Source organism: Notamacropus eugenii, chromosome 5, assembly GCF_028372415.1.
Source record: "Notamacropus eugenii isolate mMacEug1 chromosome 5, mMacEug1.pri_v2, whole genome shotgun sequence".
Classification (NCBI taxonomy): domain Eukaryota; kingdom Metazoa; phylum Chordata; class Mammalia; order Diprotodontia; family Macropodidae; genus Notamacropus; species Notamacropus eugenii.
The window spans coordinates 24,613,233-24,637,156 of record NC_092876.1 but is presented as its reverse complement, the minus strand read 5'-3'; the positions used below and the strand labels follow the sequence as shown (position 1 = coordinate 24,637,156).

Below are 23,924 nucleotides of genomic sequence, written 5' to 3'. Positions count from 1 at the left end.
CACATGGACAGCAACTTAGAGGTCATGTAACCAAATCTCCTGCATTTTACAGATGAAGAAACTGAAGTCTCAGAAAGGGGGATTTGTGCAAAGTCATACAGCTAACACATGGCTGAACTGAAATGGGAAGGCAGATCTTCTGACTCCAGATGGAGAGACCTTTCCATCATATGCTCCCCAGGTTTATATTTCCTCACACTTAGCTTTGAAACTTTTCAGGGCACAGTAACTCACTCCAAGGCCATGGCATCTAAGTTCCCAGGATCACTGATTTAGAGATGGAAAGGACTTAGCACCTAATTCAGGCCTGCCTCATTTTCCATATGAGGGAACTGAGGTTTTGAGGGTGGAGTCATTTGCCTAAAGACAAATACAGGGAGTGACAGAAGGATTATTTGGAGACCAGGCTGTCTTCAAATCCCTGACACCATCCTGCCTTTCTGAGTCAAGTCATGCTAGAAATAAAAGCAGTTGACATTCATATAGTGCAGAGTGAGTGAATCAGCTAGTCTTTATTAAGTACCTACTGTGTGCCAGGTACTATGCTAACCACACAGTAGGAATATAGAGAAAGGCAAGAACAATAAAAACAAAACAAAAACAGTTCTTTCTCTCAAGGAGCTCACAATTTATTGAGAGACAGCACTCAAATGCCCACATCCACACAAGATATAGAGAGGAGAAATGGGGGGTAGGCTCAGAGGGAAGGGTCCAACACTCAGTTGACAAAGAGCTCTTCATGTGTAATCTCATTAGATTCTCATAATTCTGTCCAGTCAGGTGGGTGCTGTTATCTTTCAAATTTTACAGATAAGGAAACTGAGGGTCCAAAAGGCACCCATCTATGGAGTCCCTGAGGCAGGAGACAAATATAAGTATTCTTGACTCCCAGTCCAACATTCTATCCATTCCTTGGGCATCCCTATTTCCCCTACAGAGATAACTGCCACACACTTGGCCTTGGGAACTTTGGATTATGACCCATTTCAAGGTCCAGAACTCTAGGTCATGACAGAGATGGCTCCTGCCTGTGTCAACAACCCCCTGGTTGTCAAATGGACAAGGTTTCTGTTGATCTCTGTGGTCCTATTGTGGACCAGTCTCCAAGACACTGAGGCTGGTATTGACTGGCTGCAGAAATGGGACAGTGATTAGCTTTCCTTCCACCTTAAGATATTTAGGGAGTTAAGGGAGAGAAAGCACAGAAATGTGAACCTATGCAGATATCTTTTACATGCTTCCATCGAAGTAAGGTTCTTGGAGGGAGGAGGCTTGGTTCCCATATTTGGTTACTAAGTCTTAAAAAGTTGATAGCAAAGGATGAACTATGGTTTAAAAAGCCAGGAAGCTTCCAATGGCTACTCATGTACTGAACTTACTTCACTAGAACTGAGGTTCCTGACTGCCTCTCAGAGTTTCCTTCCTTCAACAAGAAGTGGTTTTGTTGTGTCGAACTGGGAGGCAGGAAGTCCCTAGTTCAAATTTAGTATTAGCCACTTGTTAGCTGTGTGACCATGGGCAAGTCATAATCCTCCATCTTCCTCAGTATCTTCTATAGGAAAAAGAGTGGCATCTATCTCATGGAGTTGTGGTGAAGATCAAATGGAATTACATAAGTATATATATACATATATGTATAGCTACATGTCTACATTAGTTATTAATCTACTTTATATTTATATCTCTGTCTCTATCTATCTATAAAATCTTTATAACCTTGAGGTAAGGAAAAGAGCTATGTTGCTCAACTGGCCAGCTCCTGTTTCTACACACAGAGATTGCTGCTTGTTCTTTGTTCTGGAAGAGGACCTTGACATCAGGAAGTGATGCCACAATATGCAAATCAATTGGATTTAAATAAGGGAGAGCTATACAAAATCACCAGCCTCACTTTCTCCTGCAGAGCCTTCTAGGTCCAGTGGAAAGACATAGATCAGGGGGACTAGAGAAGGTACTAGATGCAGTGGTAGACCTTGGTCTTTTAAAGCTACGGTCTTTCATATTTCAGTTTGATTTAGGCAACACCTGTTCAGATTAAAGGCTAGGTAAGAAATGAGGTGAAAGATGTTCTAGTTTGCTTGGGAAGGCAAGACCCTCAGAGTTTCTGATCAGAACAGAAACAATTGCTATTTACCCTCACTCTGTGCCAGCAAAACACAAACAATTGTTCAAATGGAAGTTGGGCTATGACCCATTATTGACCAGATAGTGAAAGCGAGAGAGACTGGGGTGGAAGTCTCTAGCCAGGGCTCTGAGAAGAAATCATTTGATGGGAGGAAGAACAGAGCACCTTGGCCTGAGGAAAACCTTGTGGACATGAGATGAGGAGGAGGCCTGTACTTTTCCACTGGTGCCCAAGAAGTGACTGGAGCAGCAGCAGATGGCAGCAGTGTCTGTATAGAAAGAAAAGAATAGAATGGATGTACCAAGAAGAGGTAGATTCAGGATGTTATCCAGAAGCCAAGGAGAAGAGCTTTTTTTAGTGAAGGGGAAGCTCTCAAGAACTCCAGCTAAGCAACATTGAGAAGTTTCGTGCTACGACCTTGACCATATATTTTCCATGAGCTGGAACCTATATTTACCTGGACTTTTCTCTGTGCTTGTGTGAGAGTATGTCTCAGACTTTTGCGGGGAGAAAGAGTAAGAATTTTGTATCACTTTTGCCACCATGTGAATATTTATGAAAAAAGTTGTTTAACTGTAACTGCATTCATATCAACTGATAATCAAAGAAAGAAGTGTAGCAGTAAGCAATAGCATTCAAAAGACACCTAGAAGTATTTCTCGGATACCTATAAACCCTGAGGTGAAGATGAATACCTATGCTCTGAGAAGTCAGCCTTCCAGTTCAAAGTAGAGTTGAAACAGTAAGCCCAGAACCTGTGCTCCATCTTCCCTGCTGAGAATTCAACTCAAAGTAATAACTGTGGGGTGGAGCCTATATGGTGGAGTAGAAAGATGTACATACTCTAGCTCTTCCCCCACAGCCCATAAAATACTTGTAAAGAAAGACTCTTAATAAGTTCTAGAGCAGCAGAAGCCACAGAACTACAGAGCAGAGGAGATTTCCAGCCCAAGGTGACATTTAAGGCCACTGGGAGAGATCTGTCACACCAGACATGGAGCAGAGTACAGTCCAGCCTGGGCCTTGGGGTCAGAAACCCCAGCAGCAGTGGAGAAGATCTCTAAATCCACAGGCAGCAAAGGCAGCTTCAAAGGTCAGCAAGAGGGCTTTTTCACCTCTGTGACAAGGGAGCAGGGTCCTCCCCTAGCCCTGGCCCCAGGCAGCTGCAGCAGCAGCAGTAGGCAGAGCTTCTATGGAGGTGTCCTCAGAAGGCAGCAACCAGCTTCCATTGTTGAAGCCTCAGCTTAAAGCCCCTGGAGGAATTGAGTAGTTGATCTGAACCTCAGCCCTCAGTGGATGCCCTGTTCCTGCCAAAAGCCACTGGAGGAATTGAGAAGTGGATCTGAATCTCAACCAGGAGCTGGAGTAAACTCCTCTCCATTAACTGTGCCACCTTGAAGGAACTGAGATCTTACAGGTCCCCAGAGTGAACCTTACTCTTAAGAAAGGACCCAAAAGTCAAGTAATTGGTTGGGAAAATGCCCCCAAAAGGTAAAAAAATAAGACTATAGAAGGTTAGTTTCTTGATCAACTGGTATTCTCTCCTATCCTTTAGGATGAGGAAGAACAATGTTACCATCAAGGGAAGATATAAAAGTCAAGGCTTCTGCATCCAAAACCTCCAAAATAAATATGCAGTGGTCTCAGGTCATGCAAGAGGTCAGAAAGGATTTTGAAAATCAAGTAAGAGAGGTGGAGGAAAAATTGGGAAGAGAAATGAGAGCGATACAAGAAAATCATGAAAAGTGAGTCAACAGCTTGCTAAAGGAGACCCCCAAAATGCTGAAGGAAATAATACCCTTAAAAATAGGCTAACTCAATTGGCCAAAGAGTTCCAAAACGTCAATGAGGAGAAGAATGCTTTAAAAAGCAGAATAAGCTAAATGGAAAAGGAGGTTCAAAAGTTCACTGAAGAAAATAGTTCTTTAAAAATTAGAATGGAACAGATGGAAGCTAATGACTTCATGAGAAACCAAAAAATTACAAAACAAAACCAAAAGAATGAAAAAGTGGAAGACAACGTGACTTATCTCATTGGAAAAACAATTGACCTGGAAAATAGATCCAGGAGAGACAATTTAAAAATTATGGGGCTACTTGAATGCCATGATCAAGGAAAAAGAGCCTAGACATCATCTTTTATGAAATTATGAAGAAAAACTGCCCTGATATTCTAGAACCACAGGGCAAAATAAATATTGAAAGAATCCACAGATCACCTCCTGAAAGAGATCCAAAAAGAAAACCTCCTAGGAATATTGTAGCCAAATTCCAAAGTTCCCAGGTGAAGGAGAAAATATTGCAATCAGCTAGAAAGAGAATTTCATTCATTTGAGGGAACATTCACTGACTCCTCCTGAAGGAAATCAAGTTAACCTACATACCCCACCATAGCAAAACCATCTATCTGACTTTTGACATTAGGGTAAATAATTTCATAAAGCAAGAAATTTCCTAAACTCACCATATATATGCTGACTCCAACTAGTCCAATGGAGATAAAACTGATGTGTTGTGGATCTGAGCAAATTCTTCCTGATATAGACAACTCATTCCTGAGATGCTCCATGGAGATTTTAAATGTCTTGTTGCACTGTTTCTGTCATGCCTGACTCTTTGTGGTTCCCTTTTGGAGTTTTCTTGGGAAAGATATTGGGATGGTTGGCCATTTCCTTCTGCAGTTCATTCTACAGATTAGGAAATTGAGGGAAGCCTCAGGTCACATAGCTAGGAGATGTCTGAGGCCAGAGTTGAACTCAGAAAGAGATTTCAAGAAGGTTCTGTTAACTCCATTTGATTGGTCCTGTGAGGTTCAATGAAGAAAAATATGTTTCAATGCCAGATTGTCATGGAAATTTATCTGAGTCCAAGGCACTATACTGTCAAAGGAAATAAACCAACCACTCAGCATTTCAATCTATTCAAAATAATATTTGCATTAGGAATAACAAACAGAATAAAACACTGGGTCTTACAGACTTGATCCCTAAACATTAGATTGGATCATATTTCATTTGCTCCGACAAGGGAGAATAACAACAAAGAACACTGAATTAAGGAGCTTAAAGTTTGCAAAGAATCCTCCATCCATCATCTCATTGGTGAAGGGAGCATGAAGATATTGCTAGCCTCATGTTTCTGCTGAACAATCTGATGTTCAGAGAAGCTATGTGATTCCCCCAAGTCATACAGTAAGCATTGGAGACATGAACTTGTGACTTTCTGACTCCAAGTCCAGTGTACTCTCTCCTAAATCATGCTTTTTTCACGGCAAAGGAAAAAGTTCTCCTTTTAGCAAATGAAAACTATGAGTGTCCATCAGCATCCTGTCTTAACATCTATCCTCATCCTTCTTTCACATCACCCCCACACCCAGCTTGTTCTCTTTCAGAAAGATGTAGGAACAGGTACAGCATCATGAGATAAGGAAGATCTGATATTGTCTTTCCTGCCTCCTTCAACAAGAGGTTCCATCTTCCCTCATCCACAATGGGTTAGGAGGTGATTACTTTAGGCCTTATCTAGACAGAATCAGGAGACCAGAGGTTCTTGAGATCAGAGTTCTAGAATTGGGAGAGACCTCATTGCAGTCTAGTCCAACTGCATCAGTGTACAGATGAGAAAACTGCATCTTAGGAAAGTTGTGACTCAGCCATATATTTGAATACAGATTTTCTGACTGCCGTGACAATGCCCAGACCACTGACACTCAAAGTACCTTTTGAACCAAAAACAAAGTTAGAGATGAAGAGAGCATAGATCTTAACTAGTCGAATCTCCTGATTTTATAGATGGGGAAACTGAGATGAAGAGAAGGAAAATGATTAGTCCAATGTCCCAAAGAAATTGAAGCCTTTTTGTCCCCAAATCAGAAAGTTATTTCTTTTTTAAAGTAACTAAGTTAATAATGAATAATAACATGAATAACGTCCGTCCAAACAGAGCAAGATGTCCAAGAGGATGTTTGCCACCTTTATCCCTATTGCTTGACTTAGAATTTCTTCCTTAAAGTTACTCTTTTATAAATATGTCTGTATATATGTATGTTTGTGTGTGCATACAGACATAGACACAAACATATATGTATATATTTATGTGTATGTATATATATGAATATACACACACATACACATAAGCAATGAATATATGCCAAATCCAAGAAGAAGTCTTTCATTCCTTTCTTTATAATCTGAATCAAAATTTGGCCCCAGATGTGTTAACTACTCCAGGTTTCAATATTTTAGTCCAGTTTGTTACCAGGGACAAGGGAGGTGACAATGTGACTCTATTCTGCCTTGGTGCTGCACTTGTGAAATATGTTCCTTCTGAGTGTCCTGTTTTTGGAAAGACAGTGGTAACATAGACAGCTCCAAGAGGCAGATAACTTTAGGGAAGCCCTTTAGATCATGTCCTATGATGATTGATTGAAAGTCCTTAACAAGATAGGTCAACAAACACATCCTATTTTTTGAGGATTAGTTCCAAGTTAAATCAATAATTCAATAGAAAATTATATCTTATGAGGATTGGTTGAATGAAGATGTTTAACCTGGAAAAGAGATTCATGGCAGTGCTGGGGCTAGAGAGAGGGTATGATGGATGCTTTTGAGTATTTGATCTTGTTCTATGGAGAAGAGGGCAGGAATCTCTCACCACCTCTGGATCCCCACTGTTCATTTTCTTGTAGATCTGATTTTTTAAAGGATATTCGGACAGCTTTGCTACCTTTCTGTCCTGTCATTGATCTCCTTGGGATTCAATGTCAGTGAAAAGAGTTTTCAGCTCATCAATGCAGGTTAAGAAATGTTCCCCAAGCTTTCGTTAACAAAAGCTGTAATGACTTATTAAAGGATTCCTCTGTGTCAGGCACTGTGAAGGACACTGCTAATGCATAGACAAGGGAGATTTGCCTGCCCTCAGGTAGCTTACTGTGAACTCAGGGCATGGGGATGATAAGGTTCTGCAGAGCCTGGTGAAAAGTTCTTCTGGGCTCATTCTTCCAGCTCCCATTGATCACACTGACAGTTGCGGGTGGGTGAGGAGGACTGGAACATTCCCCTTGAGTTCTCCCTCTGGTGCCCCTGCTGCCCTGGACTATAGGGACCAAGGTAGGCCTCCTTCAGGTCCTTCTCATCTTGGAGTCTTCCAGTCCTGGGCTGCCCTCTTGGTCCACCAGTTCAGTCTTGCCTCTGATTCTTTCACTCAGTGCCATGATGATTCCCTTGTGGACAACATCTGTCTTCAATGACTAAATGTCCTAGAATGCCTGAAAATTGACTAAAGGCTTGTACATACATTGTGGGGAGTTTAGAAGAAAATTTCTTACTACCTTATTTACTCTGATATTGGGTGATTGATTCACTCCTAGGGTCTGGTAAGAAGCTGGAACCCTCTCCTACACAAAATATTTATATATAATTATGGAAATTTGATGCCTGCTCAGGAAACCTAAGATGGAGGCATTCATGTGGAGATGATATCTCAGGTCATCTAGACATTCTGCAAAGTCTTTTTATACTACTTATTTTTAGTGACTCCAATACTACACTATTTGCTACATATTTATACCTAAAAGTGGTATTATTTTGTACTATGTCTTTAAGTACAATATAATTGTTTTGTTCTTTCTTTTGGCTTGATTTTACTGGATTCAACCAGTAAAACTACACCAAGAGACAAACATCCATGTGTGATGAAAAGAACATGGTGTCTGGTCATTCATTTCCCTTCTATTTCCAAATGAAAATATTATTACAGATTATGTTGGTGGGAATACCCTGCAGGAAAACCTATTTTCCTAGCCCTCCATTTTGAGTCTCTCTCTCTCTCTCTCTCTGCCTGTCTCTGTCTCTCACTCTATTTTTCTATATATCTAACATATGCATACACACATTTCTGTGTGATTTGTACGGGCAACATGATTGCTCTTTTTCCTCTAACAGTCTTCTTGCTTAAAATTGGGGGCATTTACATTTGTGATTATGAATTTTAAGTTTCTGTTTCCTCACCTTTTCCATTTTTAAAAATTCAAGTCATTGAGTAACCAAAATCAAGAAAGGAGTAGCTTTTCAAATTGATTAAGTTTATATGTGTATATAACAGTTACCACAACGAAAGAGCAGAAGGCTTGGAATATATTATGGAAGGCAAAGGCAAGAATTACAACAAAGAATAACTGACCCAGAAAAGTCAAGTGTCATCCTTCAGGGGAAAATGTATATTTAATTAAACAGAGGACTTTCAAGTGTTCCTGATGAAAAAATCAGAACTGAATAGAAATTTTGACATTTAAATACAAGATTCAAGATAGGGATAAAAACATAAATGTGATTGAGAAATCATGAGGAACTCAATAAGGTTAAATAATTTATATTCTGAAATGGGAAGATGATCCATGTAACCTTGAAGAACATAATCATGAGGGCAGTTAGAAGGAGTCTACTTAGACAAAAGGTATGAGTGTAAGCCTTTCCTGTTGATGTGATCTTAAAATATAAATCAAAGATGAGAAAAAGGCATGTCCTGGAAGAAGGAGGGAGGGAAGGGATGAATGGGGGAAATTATCTGACATAAAAGAGGAATGGAAGTCGGAGCTTTTTAAATGGAGGGAGGAATTGGACAATGCTGGAACCTCAATTTTTATCTGAATTGGTTCAGAGAAGTAAGAATATATATACATACACTTAGTTGGGTGTAGTAATCCATCTCACCCAAAAGAAAAGTAGAAGGGGAAGAAGCTAAGAGAAGCAGGGGGTGATAAGAGAAAGGGCAAATTAAGGAAGGCAGTGTTGAGAAGAAAAACAGACTTCTGAGGAGGGACAGAGTAAAAAGAGGAGAGTGAGAGAGATAAGGATAAACAGAAGAAAATAGGATTAGAGAATTACATCATGACTGTGCATGGGAATGGGATGAACTCGCCCATAAAATGAAAGTGGGCAGTAGAATGGGTTAGAAACACAAATCCAACAATAGCAATATATTGTTTAGAAGAAACACACTTGAAACAAATATACAGATAAAGTTAAACTAAGGGTCTAGGGCAAAATTTATTATCCTTTAGCTGAAGTAAAAAAGGCAAGGGTAGCAATCATGGTCTCAGACAAAGCAAAAATAAAATTAGACCTAGTTAAAAGAGATAATCAGGGAACATATACCTTACTTAATGATACTATAGTCAATGAAGTAATATCAATAGTGTATACATATATGAAATGATACAGTATATAAATTCTTAAAGGAATAGTTAAATGAATTATAGGATGGAATAAATAGTAAGCTTATAGTAGTGGGTGAACCTCAATTTACCTCCAAACTGACTTAGAGAAATCTAACCATAAAATAAATAAGAAAGAAGTCCAGAAGATGGATAGAATTCTAGAAAAATTAGGCATGATAGACCTTTGGGGAAAACTGAATGGAAATAGAAAGGAATATGCCTTTTTCTCAACTGTGTATGGTACCTTCACAAAAATTAACCATGAATTAGGGCATAAAAACTTCCCAAATGAATATGTAAGAGCAAAAATATTAAATCATTCTTTTTGGACCATAATGCAATTGAAATTATATTGAATTAAAGGGTCTTGGAGATAGACAAAAATTTAATTGGGAACACAATAATCTAATCCTAAAGAATGAGTGTCTCAAAATAAATCATTAAAGCAATCAGTAATTTCATTAAAGAGAATGACAATGAGACAACACGCCAAAATGGAATGTGGTCAAAGCAGCAGTTAGGGGAAAATTTATCTCTTAAATGCTTATATCAATAAAAGAAAGGAAGAACAGATGAAGAAATTTGATGTGCACATTTTTAAAAATCTAGAAAAAGAATAAATTTTAAATTCTTAACTAAATGCCAAATTAGAAAGGGGACTTAGGGAGGGAGAATATAATGAGCTCTGATTTGCACAAGCTGAACTGAGGTCCTAAGGGGCACTCAAGTGAAGATGTACAGCAGGAAGTTGATCATGTTGGGCTGGAATTGAGAAGAGAGAAGAAGGTTGGGTATATGTGTGAACCATCACCAGAGACTTCCAGCTCTGACTTCTATACTCTATGTCTCATTAAGTTTTGTTCATCTAATCACCCCCTAAATGTTCTCCAAACAATGCCCTTTCCCATTTCTGTCTCCCCCACAGAGACAATGATCAATACATTTCTGCTGATGGATTCACCCTGACAACATCTTCTTTCCCAAAGTAGTGATTCAGAGTCTCCCTAATCCCAAATAGTCCCCACTCTCCTTGCTCTAGTCTCTTTTTTGGAACTTGAGCTCTGAATACTGCGTGTGGGTGTCTTCAAGATTAGGAATCTCTTGGGGCTTCTGGACTCGGAAAGAGACGGAGGCATAGTGCACCTGGTCTTCCACTTCCTGGGAGCAAGAACCCAGTACAGGTAAGGGAGGGTGCTCCAAGGGTCCTTGCCTCCCAGAATTCTCAGCTTCAGCCTGTCAGATATAAAAAAGATTCATGGGGTGTCTGAGGTGCAGAATGTCTACAGGAACTCAGAAGGGGAAAAAACAAAGTGGTCTCTAGGGGATCCCCAATTCTGCTGGCCTCTGTGCTCTATCACTTTTCTTCACTGACAGCCTAGGTTTTGAGGATCTTTCCCGTTATTACATTGCCTATTCTATCTTCTACATGGCTGTTTAGTTCTGGCACCAGGTCTTGTTTGATGAGATTTCATCTTTTTGGGACACCATGTGTCCTCTCTTCTAGGGTTCTTTTCAGTTCTAATATTTTGTGTTCTATTTTATCAGAGTCCTTGCTGTTTTGGTATTATGAGTTCAACATTCTACCAAGTATTTCAATGCTAATGTGCTACATTCTATGTTGTATTGGACCTTCTCTGATATTCTGCATTCTATGTTCTAAGAATTCCATGTTTTGAGTCCTTGTAGAGGCAACCTCCTTAGTACTAGGTTTTAAGGTCCTTCCTAGGTCTGCCTTCCTCACTTCTATCTTTCTCATTACAGGAGATCTTCAGGAGGAGACTGGATGATTTTGCTTTGGAGGATTCTGCTCACGTCCAGTTGGAACCAGGTTCCCGCTAAGATCTCTTCTAAATCGAAGTTTCTGTGAGCCTCCCATAGGGAGGATCCTTGGATTGGAGGAAGTGAAGGCTAAGATGTGACTTGTTTGCACATGGCAATGCCCAAGGTTGGAGTGTGACCCTTAATCAGGAAGTAGGAAGTAGGAGTTTGGAGGAGGAGAAAGGGAATAAGCATCCTTCCTTCCTTCCTTTTTTCTTTCTTAAGTGACTTACTCATTGTCACACTACCAACAAGTGTCTGAGGGTGGATTTGAAGTCAGGTCCTCCTGACACCAGGGCCAGTTCTCCATCCACTAGGCTGCCTAGCTTCCCTGAGAATAAACATTTAAGTAACACCTCCTTTATGCCAAATACTATGCTAAGTGCTCTTTATAATTATCATCCTTTGATCCTCACAACAATCCTGTGAGGTAAATGCTAACTTTATGCCCATTTTACATTGGAGGAAACTGAGGCAACAGAGGTTCCATGACTTGCTCAGGGTCACACAGCTAGTAAGTACCTGAGGTGAGATTTGAACTCAGGGCTTCCTGACTCCAGGCTCAGTGCTCTATCCTCTGAGCCACTAGCACTACTATGAGAATGTCATTATCTCAGGAAGGGTTATGTACCAAAGGTAACCCTCAAGACCTTTGATGAGACAGAATCTGAGGTTGAGTAGACAATGGATCCAGAGATGTGCTGGTGAATGTTTAACAATGAGTTCTTTAGGGAAAGAGGAGAGGCAAAGGGAGGGTAGACCCTAAAGTTTAATCTGCATTATTAAAATTTCTCCATTGCTATCTTAAACCCAGACAATTAACACAATCAGAAATCAAATACCAATTTGTCCTGCTTGCTAATTTCTGAGATGTAAATGATCCTTCTTCAAATTACTCATTGGTTTACAGGGACTGGCTCCACACTGCTGCATGGGATTGACCCAAGAGTCTTGTTTCATCATGGGTCAAGCCTATGGCTCTTTGTTGGCTCATTTTTGTGGTTGGCTTCTTGGGGTAGGGAATTGTCTTCCTGGAAGTGTAATGGACATTGAATAAAGGCCAGTTGAGTAAGTGAGTGAATAACCAATCCAATTCCTCAATCAATGATTATACCAGACTTGGAGTCAGATGCTATGGGTCCAAACTCTAGTTGGGCTTACTCATACCAGGTGTTACTTTAGAACTGTTCTGAACTCAGTTTCCTCATCTGCAAATGGAGAAAGTTGGCCTAGATCAAAGTTTCTTAATGTTGGGTCTATGAGTGTTTTTTAATGTATGGACAACTGGTTTTGAATATAATTGGGTTATTTTGTACTCCTACATATTTATTTTATGCATTTAAAAATGTTCTGAGATGGGGCCCACAGGCTTCATCAGAGTGACTGTCCAAGAGGTCTGTGACATGCAAGAAAGGGGAAGAGCTCCCAGTCTGGTTGATTTTTAAGGTGAGTTTCACCTTTGAATCCCATGATTTACTGACCTTATGACTTTCTCTCTCAGTCTGCCCTGCAGGGAGGTGCAGAGTAGACAACACTAGATTTTCATATGAAGACTTGGGTTCACATCTAAGCTCTGACACTTGGTAGCTGTTGATCCTTGGGCAAGTAGCTTTTCTTCTCTGGGCCTGATTTTCCTCATTTATAAAGTGATTGCCATGGACTAGAAGATTTCTAGGATCCCTCTAGCTCTATAGTGTCTTATCATGTAATCACCACCCCTCCCCCCCACGGAATAATCTCATTCTTTTGGTATTCGAGGCCCTTCTGAAATCTTTCTCTGTAGTACCTTTCTGGCCACATTTCCCACTAGACACTTCCCTTACTCCCTGGGCTGCTGTAGTGATAGTGATGATGGCCTTGGAGTCAGAGTTCTTGAATCCTAACTTTTCCATGGTAAGCAATGAGTCTTACAAAAGACCAGGACATCTTGGAAGGCTGAAATGGCAACATGAATCAGCAGCAGGGATGGGACAGTCTACAAAGCTGATGTATCTTGGACTGTATTAACAGAAATCTCCCTTTCAAAGATGGAAGTGATCATTTCTCTTCATATGGCCCTGGTGAGATCAGATCTCTGCTATTGTGTCCAGTTCAGTTTTACTTTGAACATTGGTAAGCTGGAGGGCACAAAGGAAGGAGAAATGGGCTTTGTATTGATGTCCTACTAGGAGTGGGTGGGGCATGTTTAGCTTAAAGGAGAAAAGGCTGCTGGTAGGATTGAGATATGATGATGATGTTCAAGGACTGTCATGTGGAGAAGGGTACGGACTTTTTTTTTGCGGGGAGCCCCAGAGCTCAGAATCAGGAGTAATAAGGGGAAATGACATAGGGATCAATACAGGCTCCATGTTGAGTTGCCCTTCCAAACCATGAGAGCGGCCTAATGTAGAAGGTGCTGCCCTGGGAGGCAGTGGGTTCACCTTTACTAGGGGTCTTTAAGTAGGAACTGGAGGAGCACTTGCCAGGTATGTAATGAACTCAGTAAATGTTTAGCGAATTGAATGTGATGGACAGAACCTGCCTCAGACAAATCCATGCACTTAGGAGCAACCTTTGAATCTTTGACTAGCCATTCCTTTTCCATCAATCTACATCATTTCCCTATTTTAAAACTGGACTCTAATACTCCCATGTGGCCATAAATCTCCACGGATAAGGTAGAGTTGGCTTTATATCTCACTTCTCCTCAATATTTTCAATATTATGTACATTCTTAAATAGTTCCGCTGGTTTTGTGGTGTCTTATCACCCAACTAGACCCCAGATCCAAATATTTTATGTTCTCAGTTTTCCTAGAAACTCTATAATAATGAGAGTGAAGAAGAGTTGTATCACCCTAAGATGTCATCTCTATGGCCTCCAGTAAAATAATAGGGACTGAGGGATCTGGGTCAGGAAAACTCAGTGACTCACCAGTGGATTGACAGTGGAGACATGTCCAATTCCTGTCTCAGATGGTGCTGTGTGCAAGTCTCTCTTTGAAAGCTTCCTCTTACTTGTATTTATTCTGAAACAAGGAAAGTCATGCGTGGTTATGAGTTCTGCCACGAAGGAGTTTTAAAGTCTCTTGCAGGTACAACATTCTATCTTCTGTGCTTTAAATTATCACCTGACTGACTTTTTATTCACTTTTTTCTTTCATTTTTAAACTTTATTCACTGTTTTCTAATGTCTCTTCTCACTCTGACATTACACATTTGGTGTATTATGACCTCTGTTGTTGTTCAAGAATTTTTCAGTCACATCTGACTTTTCATGATCCCATTTGGAGTTTCCTCCACTTACTGGAGTGGTTTGCCATTGCTTCTTCAGGTCGTTTTACAAATTAGGAAACTGATGCAAACAGGGTTAAGTGACTTGCCCAGGGTCACACAGCTAGTAAGTATCTGAGGCCAGATTTGGACCAGGAACATATATCTTCCTGAAGAAGTTGCTTCTTTCTGTTTTCAACTCCAGTGTTCTACCCTCTTTTCTACCTAGCTGACCCAAAGTTTTGACCTCTGGCCATCTTCATATCCTGATAATCTTGAGAATAACCAGCTCTGTTGTAGTTATTTGTTCACCCATGGGTAAAACATCTCCTTCAGCTAAAACATCCAATTCTACCTTTCTGTTGGTAGACACACTTATCCTAAGCCCCAAATCCAAATGACTTTTCTCCATCCTGTAAGTCTTCTATTGTTCCCTTCTTGCTCTGTCTGTAGCTTCTTTCTCACAGTTCCCCAGGGAAATCTCAGTTGCTTCTCTACTTCCTGAGGACAACATCTAGAATATTAGGATCCCCTGTTCTAAGGAGCATTTCGACTCCAATATCCCATGTTCTAAATTTTGTGCTGGCTCTGACACTGCATGTTTTATATCCTAATCTTGTGTCTTCTAAAACCCCTCCCAGCTCTGACATTCTTTTTTATAAAGTCCCTTCTAGCTCTGACATTCGATGCCCTATGACCCTTCCCATTTCTGGCTTGTATTAATTATGAGGTGCTTCTCCTACCCACTCTGGTTATGGTGTTCTGGGTTCTACTCCACATTTCATCTTCCAAGTTTTCCCTCCCAATTTATGTCCTTAATCTGGAAACTCACAAGCAGACTGTCAGGCATGTGAAGAGGAGAGCAGTGATGATGCTTCCACACAAGGCTCCCTTAATCATCCATGTCAAGAAATTCCAGGGACTGGAGGAATCTTTACCTGAGGAGAGATGCAGCCTGAGAGGAGACATTTTCTTCTCCATCCTTCTCCCCTTCCCTCCCTTCTGCTGTTCTGGGGGTCCCAGGAATAAAGGGCTCCCTTGTAGAGGCAGGTGTTTCCTGGTCTCCCCAGAACAACCCAGAGAGGTGGGTGTAATGAGTCAGACTGTCCTGCAGACAATTAGTAAAATACAGAATTTTAGGTTCAGTTTTGTTCTTTGCTAGTCATTTGGAGCTGGGCCAGGGCTGCAAGTGGTAACTGGTGAGAACTCTGCCCAGTAGTGTTGGCTTGTCTCCTTTGTGTGACTTTGTATTTGGGGATGAAAGGGGTCTCCAGAGTCAGCAGCTGTGGCACGTATGGGCACTTGGAAGGGGAAGAAGCAAATAAGCATTTATTAAGCACCTGCTGTGTTCCAGATACTTTTTTAGGTGCCTAACGTTTGTTATCTCATTTGATCCAAACAAGTCTGGGAGGTAGGTGCCCTTATTATTCTTATTTCACAGTTGGGGAAACTGAGACTGACAGAGGATAATGACTGGTTCACTTGAACTCAGGCCTTCCTGATTTCAGGCCCAGCATTCCATCTACTGCATCATCGAACTCTTTCCTCCCTTCCCTCTCTCCTCCTTAGGATTTCCTCTATAGATGAAGCTGCTGAGTAAAGATGGGGTAGCAGCTTGCCCAGCACCTCACCAATACCATGTGGCTGGGTACTTGGTCTTGTGACTTAAGAGTTTTTTTCCTCCTCCTTCTTCTCTCCTTTGGCTTCCCCTGAACTCAGCCCCTCAGAATACTCTTGCCTTCCATCAGGGACCCCACTGCCTTCACCTGGTACCAGTAGCAGCACACTGGCACTGTGGGTTCCATGGCGGTTCCTCCCTTCACAGCGGATGCCAAGGCCAGGGTCCAGCCTCTTGGCCAGAACCAGACTGCTGTTGGTCCAGGTGCTGTAGGTGCTGTGTACCACATGGAGGGTGTTGTCACTGCTGTTTTCATGCACAATACTCTCTCCCACCCACCAGTGCAAGGAGGGAGGATCCAGGTCTCCCTGGACAGAGCAAGTGCAGCGTAATCCCTCCTCTGTCCACAAGCAAGAAGCGCCAAGTACCCTTGGGCGGCCTGGGAGAAGGGAGGGAAGGTGAATCAGTGCAGTGTCTCCTCTGCTACCTGCAGGGCACCAGGTGGCACTAGCCTGTTCCCCACTAGTAGTATAGAGGTGGTTCAGAGAGACATTTACACCAGTGAGAGCTATGTTTAATAGGTGGATTCTGCCATGACCTCCTCCCATAGAAAGGGCAGTTCCAAACCCAGGGTGTCTCTCCTAGTGGAGGAGCACAGGTTTTTCTACTGTGTGGCCCTGGGGCTGCTATTCCCCTGCTATTCCACCTTAAAACTTGGGTGGAAGGACTTACCCTTTGTGGGGAGCAGGGAGGACAAGTTTCCCTGAATTCTGGGCTTGGAAAGAGAGCAGAAGAGAGGACTGCTGGGCCTGTCTCTTCTTTGCTCCACCCCACCTTTCTACCTACCCCTGCCTCTTCCCAGCTTCTCTGTCCCATGTCTCTGGGGAACACTGAGGTTCCTGTTCTGAGGAAGGACATGCCTAGCTCTAAGCTGACATCCCAAGCTCCACCCTCAGAGGTGGGATGCCATTGGGAGCTTCAGTATCAGAACCCAGCAGAGAAACAGGAGAGACCCAAGGATTCGCCTCCACAGATTCCACCTGTCCCCATTGTCTCTGGACCCAAGGATATATTCTTGCACCTGCCATTTCTCCTGTGCCCTTCCTTCCTTCCTTTGGGGTACCTGGGCATCGTACCCACTCCCTCCTAGCACTCACCGACCACCCTGAGCTGGACAGTTATCTCTGTGGTCACTGTGGCCTCTGGGAATTTCACCTGACAGGTGAGGTTAGTGCCATGGTCCTCTGCTTTGGGGGTGAAGAGGAGTTGGGAAGAGTTAAGATCCTGGGAGACAAATGCCTGGGAGGAGAGAGCAGAGCCAGTCCAGAGGATGTTGGGGGGTGTCCCCTCTCTACAGTCTCCAGGAGCGATACAGGTCAGGGTCACTTGGTGCCCAGACTCCAGAATATCTGGAATGGAGATCTCTGGCTTCTGTGTCAGATCTGGAGAGAACAGTTGAATGAACCAGGTGGCAAGGAGAGGGGTGCCCATAAATGTGTACCCTCAGAGCATGCCCTTGAGATTTTGCCTTTGATGTCACAATAAGCCTTTCCTTGGTGTTCCCTCCCATGTCCTGACTCTCCATCCTTTGGAATTTCCCAACATACCCAGGACCTGGGCCTCTTACCTCCCCTAGTGGTCCTGGTTCCATCAGTAGAGTGCCCCACATTGTGTCCACTCACCTGAAAGCCTCAAGGCCCTTCCTCCTACCTCACTAATATAGCTATCCTCGGATGCCTGCCATGAATATTTGTAGCCCAGTGCCTGGTACCCAGGCATTTTCTATCACCACCAGGCCCTGAAGTGCTCTCCTGTCTGAGGTCTTGTTTCTTTACAGAAAGAACTCCAGTGTGTCTTTCCAGTCAACAGTCCTGTGACCATCCCTCCTGTCTTACCAGCATATCCTGCCCTGACTCTCATACCTCACCTGGGCTTCTCAGCACTCCCAGACATACTGTGGGACACCCTCCTCACCTTCCACATGGACAGACACATTTTTATACAAGTAACTGTGTCTCAGATCCCCCTTCTCCACTTGAAACCAGTAATTCCCATGATCCTGTTTCTGGACCCCGGTAATGCTCAGGGAGCAGTTGTCCTTCTGTAGGTCTCCAATGAGGTGGAATCGGCCTCTTGTCCCAGGCTTCACATTCTTTTGGAGGTCATTGGTGGCCACCAGTGTGTTATTGCCCATCCCCTGGAACCAGTATCCGTAGACTGTGTTGTTGCTAGTGTACTCTTGAGCATATTGGAAGGAGCAGTGGATGGAAACACATAACCCCACCTGCACAGTCACTCTCTCTTGGACACTAATATTATACCCTGGATGCTCTTCAGAAAAGGATTCTGTAGAGAGGAGTGAGAGAGAGGGAGAGAGAAAGAGAGAGAGAGAGAGAGAGAGAGAGAGAGAGAGAGAGAGAGAGAGAGAGAGAGAGAGAGAGAGAGAGAGAGACTCAAGCCAGAGTCCTCCTATGTTTTCCATTCTCCCCTCCAGCCCTTCTAGGGCTAATTCCCACCCCCTGCACAAACCTTTACCTCTTCCTCCTGGAACCCCCAGCTCTGTCTGTGACCCCACTTACCTCCCCAGAACAAGGGCAGGAGCAGAAACAGCAGGTCCATGGTGAGATCCAGGGCTGATGAGAGACCACAACACTTTCCAAGGTCAGCTCAGCCTTGATAACACAGGCCTGTGGGAGAAAGGAACCTGTGAAGTGTGAAAAGGTGGAACAGAAAAGGTGGGGAGGAAAGGCCAGGAGAATTCTCAGTGACTGAGCCTGGTTCCCTCAGCTCTTCCCTTGTCTTGAACCCTGCTGTGAGGGCCTGACCTGACGATGGGAAGTCAGTTAGGTGGTGAAAGGAACACGACCTGGGGGATGGAGATGGGGGAGGGATGGGAGCAGGGGAGAGGTATCCACAGCACTTCCTTCTTCCCTGGTTCTTCTTTTTCAGTGACCTGTTGACCTAGACCTTCCTTCCCCTGAGGAGCTGGGAATTGAGGAACTGACAGCAGGCAGGGGGCCCCCTTTCTTACTCCAGGATCTCTCCATTCCCTCTCTGCACCCCCAACACCATATCTAATGGCACCTTTTCTGTCCCCCAACATAACCCTGTTCCTGGCTCCCTCTTGGCCCCTAATGTAGGAAGTGGTCAGGCCCTAGGGATGGAGGAAGCAGGGTCAGGTTCACCTTCCCCTGCTTCCTGCTGCCTCCTCACTGGGTTCTCCTGGGCCATACAGACCTCCTCCTGATTCTGCATGTTGTCAGATAGTCATCGTGGGCCTCACTGGACACTCTACTATCAGATACCATGAGGCTGGACCTCCCAGGAGGTCTAACCACCTGCCTCCTTCCCCAGACTTCTCTCTAACCACTGACGCTCTACCTCCACTCATTCTTCAGGGGTTCCTTTGTTCCCATCCCTTCATTATCTGCGCTTGTCAATGATGCTGAATTTCCACTCCTGAAACACAAACTTGTCCATCCCCAGCTGCCCACTCTCCCCCTCCCCTCCCCTTCAGCTCTGCTCTTTCCCTCCCACAACATCCCACTCCGTATCTACCTGCTGGTTTCACTGGGCTCTCTGGAATGCCTGCTCCATAATTAATGGATGTAGCTTCATCTTTTTTATTTATTTATTTATTTTTAATTTTCAGTATTTACTTCCAAAATATTTCAAGTCCCAAATTTTCTCTCCATCTCCCCCCTACCCACATCTAAGATAGCATGTGTTCTGATTACACCTTCCCCCAATCTCTCCTCCCTTCTGTCATCCCCCACTTTCTCTTATCCCTTACCTCTCTATTTCCTTGTATGTCAAGACTGCCTGCATGTCTTATTTTCTCCTTGCATGTACAAACAATTTTTAACCTTCATTTTTAAAATCTTGAGTTCCAACTTCTATCCCTTCCTCTCACACCATCCATCCCCATTGAGAAGGCAAGCAATTAGAAATTGGTTACACATGTGTAGTCATGCAAACTACTTCCCTAATAGTCATTTTGGGAAAGACTAACTTTATTTCCCTCCTTCCTATCCTGCTCCCCATTAATTCTATTCTCTCTATGGGCCCTGTCCCTCCTCAAAAGTGTTTACTTCTAATTACCCCCTCCTCCTTTTTCCCCTCCCTTCTATCAATTCCCCTTTTCCTCTCCTCCCTATTTTCCTGTAGGGTAAGAGAGATTTTCATACCCAGTTGAGGGTGCATGTATTTCCACCTTAACTAAATCCAATGAGAGTTAGGTTCACTCTTCACCCTCACCTTCCCTCCTACCCCTCCATTGCAAAAGCTTTTTTTGGTCTCTTTTATGTGAGAGATAATTTACCCCATTCTATTTCTCTCTCCTTTCAATATATTCCTCTCTCACCCCATAATTTTATTTTTTTAAGGTATCATCCCTTCGCATTCAACTCATCATGGGCCCTCTGTCTGTCTGTATATAATACCTGCTACTACCCTAATACTGAGAAACCTCTCAAGGGTTGCAAATATTATTTTTCCATGTAGGAATGTAAGCAGTTTAACTTTAGTAAGTCTTTTATGATTTCTCTTTCCTGTTTACCTTTTCAAGATTCTGTTGATTCTTGTATTTGAAAGTCAAATTTTCTATTCAGCCCATCTAGAATACTTGAAAGTCCTCTATTTCACTTAATGACCATTTTCCCCCTGGAGTATTATGCTCAGTTTTGCTGGGTAGGTGATTCTTAGTTTTAATTCTAGCTCCTTTGATCTCTGGAATATCTTATTCCAAGTCTTTCAATCCTTTAATGTAGAAGCTGCCAGATCTTATGTTATCCTGGTTGTGTTTCCACAATACTTGAATTGTTTCTTTCTGACTCCTTGAAATATTTTCTCCTTGACCTGGGAACTCTGGAATTTGATTACAATATTCTTAGGAATTTCCCTTTGGCTATCTCTTTCAAGAGGCAATTGGTGGATTCTTTCAATATCTATTTTTACCCTCTGGTTCTGGATAATTTCTTGAAAGATGATGTCTATACTCCTTTTTATGATCATGAGTTTCAGATGGTCCAATAACTTGTCTCTTCTAGGCTCATTTTTAAGGTCAGTTTGCTTTTCCATTGAGATATTTCACAATGTCTTTTATTTTTTTGTTCTTTGGTTTTGTTTTATAATTTCTTGATTTTTCATAAAGTCATAAGCTTCCCTCTGCTGCATTCTAATCTTTAAGGAATTATTTTCTTTAGTGAGCTTTTGGATTTCCTTTTCCATCTGTGCAATTCTGCTTTTTAAGACATTCTTCTTCTCGTTAACTTTTGGACTTCTTTTGCCATTTGGTCTAGTCTATTTTTTAAGTTTCAACATTTTTTCAGTCCCTTCTAGCAAGCTGTTGACCTATTTTTCATGATTCTCTTGCATCAGTCTCATTTCTCTTTCCAATTTTTCCTCTATTTCTCTTACCTGATTTTCAAAATTCTTTTTGAGCTCTTCCATAGTTTGAGACTAATTCATATTTTTCTTAGAGGCTATGTATGTACGAGATTTGACTTTGTTGTCTCCTTCTGTTTGTATGTTTTGAGCTTCCATTTTACCAAGGTAGAATTCTGTAGTCTGATTCTTTTTTTCAGGTTTTGGTCATTTCCCCAGCCATTTACTTGACTTTTGAGCTCTCTGCTTCCACTTGGGGTGGGGGGATATACTGTTAGGCACTTGATTCTTCCACAATCTGTGGGCCTAATGCTCCAGAAATAGCTGCTGCCACTCCTGCTGTGGCTGCTTTGGGCTTCTCTACCCTATTCTAGTCACTGTGTCCCTGACCATTCTTTTCAATACTAATTTCAGGTTCTCTCATGCTCACTGCTGTGGGAAATGGGGTTAGTTGGAATTCTCTTTGCTCCTTTTTGCTGTTGCTGGACTTTGGTTCTATTGTCAATGCTCACCAAACTCTCCTCTTCTTAGGTTTGGGCCATTCACATTTATCATCCCCTCAGCAATTTGGTAGCTTTTATTTACCAACTCAAAACATTCTCCCTCCTTCCTCAATGGTGTTAGTGCCTGGCTCATAGTTTCTCCTCCCCAATATGTGTCCTCAGACTCAGGGATGTCCACATGTGTACTAATGCATCCTCAAACACCTGAACTTCCCAGTTACTCAGTCTAGTCAATGTCTGTGATCAGTTCTTCCACTCCAGTTCAGCTATACCCAGAGATGGGCATCCCTTTGATCTGGCCAAGACCACAACTGCTCCACTTCCACGGTCATCAATTGCAAAATTATTTTATCAGATCATAGTCTTTTATCCTTCCTTCCTTACCTCTGCCCTATGGCCTCTCACCCTGTTCTTTCTTATTGTGATTTCTAATCCTTCCACTCCTTAGTTTTTCCTGGCCTAAATTACCCCATTCATTGACTGAACTCTCATCTTTTGTTCACAATGATGAATTAATTATTTCAGCTCTCTATTTACCTTTAAACTTGAGCCCTTGCCACCCTCATGTCCATTGCTAATCATTCCTTGGCAAGTCACAGTATTGGCTTACACCCACCACCTATCACCATTGCTCCAATGAAAGTTCTGAACAGAAGGACAGAAAACTTCTGACTTTCTCAACAGCAAATTTGTATTAAAATATAATCTCCACCAGGCCTTCCTGTGGGAAGCAACTCTTTTACATCTCCATTAATGAATCTGTTTATTCGTTCACTCTCCCCAGTGGCTGTTCCAAAATCTTTCATCTTTCCCAAAGACTCCCATGGTACCAGTCCCACTCCCCTCTTGGCTGATGACCTTATCTCACACTTCACTGAACAACTGAGGTCTTTCCCTAAGAGTTCCTCTTCCTTATTCCCCTTCATCTCTCATCACTCACCTGTCTTTTCCCACTCTATCCTCCTTCACTCTGATTTTGGATGAAGAAGTGACTTACTCAGTGTCAAGGCCAAAGTCTTTATATTCACTTTCAATTCCATCCCATTTTCTCCAGAAAATTTTCCTTGTTATCAGCCCCACTTTGTCACTTATTTTCAATCACTCTCCATCTACTAGCTGCTTCCCTTTTCTATAGAAATATGTTTAGGTCTACCCACTTCAAAAAAAAAAAACACTAAACATACCTCAAATAATGTCAGCATCCCTGATAACTACTATCCTATATTTCATCACCTGTTCATGGCCAAATTCCTTTAGAAGACCCTCGACAATGATCTCTATAGCCTCCTTTCTCTCTGGTCTAAGTCATGGGCTGTTTGACTTTCAATTTCATGATTCAACAGAAACTCCGAAGCAATCAATGATCTCATAGTTGCCAAATCCAATGGCCTTTTGTGGATCTTCATCCTTCTTGGCCTCTCTGCAGTCTTGGACACTGTTGGTCACTCTCTTGTCCTTTACAGTTTCTTCTTCAGTTTCTCACTGAGACAGTTTTCTCCTGGCTCCTTTTACCTGTCTGCCTGTCTTCTGCCTCTACCTGTCTGAATTCTCTTTTTCTCTGCTTTTGTTGAATTTTCATCCAGGTTATGCTGACTCAGCATGAGGATCTAACAACCTTCCCATGCTCTTGGCCCTTGTCATCTCTTTCCACATTGGCTTATTTGGTGATCTCATCAATTTTATTGCACCAGTGTTCTGTGTCACTGTGGTGTCCACTAAAGGGATATTCACTGGGGGTCCAGGCCTGTAAATAGTAATCTATGAGAACCTTGAATAAGGATGTTGGCTTCTTTCCTTTGTCTGACTTTGTATTTGGGGATGAGTGAGATCTCTATGTCTAGTACTCATTTATGTTGGAAACTCTTGCCTTGAACCGAATCTGGTCTGATCATGACTGTGTCTCATGGCCCCCTGAGTCTAGCAGACCCCAACCATGCCACTCTCATTGACCTGCCCTACTCCCTGTTCTACTTTAAGATCTCTGAACATAACCTGATACACATCCCCA

At 42.4% G+C, this 23,924-nt stretch overlaps 1 protein-coding gene across 1 annotated transcript; it reads right to left on the bottom strand.

Moving 5' to 3' along the window:
• Nucleotides 1–10,376: 10,376 nt before the first annotated feature.
• On the bottom strand, nucleotides 10,377–18,647 carry LOC140507430 (myeloid cell surface antigen CD33-like). Its single transcript, XM_072615520.1, has 5 exons — nucleotides 18,608–18,647; nucleotides 18,003–18,266; nucleotides 17,186–17,470; nucleotides 16,184–16,467; nucleotides 10,377–10,499 (listed from the first exon to the last, which is right to left on the bottom strand). Exons 1-5 carry the CDS (start codon nucleotides 18,645–18,647, stop codon nucleotides 10,377–10,379), a joined length of 996 nt encoding a protein of 331 aa, XP_072471621.1.
• Nucleotides 18,648–23,924: the final 5,277 nt, after the last annotated feature.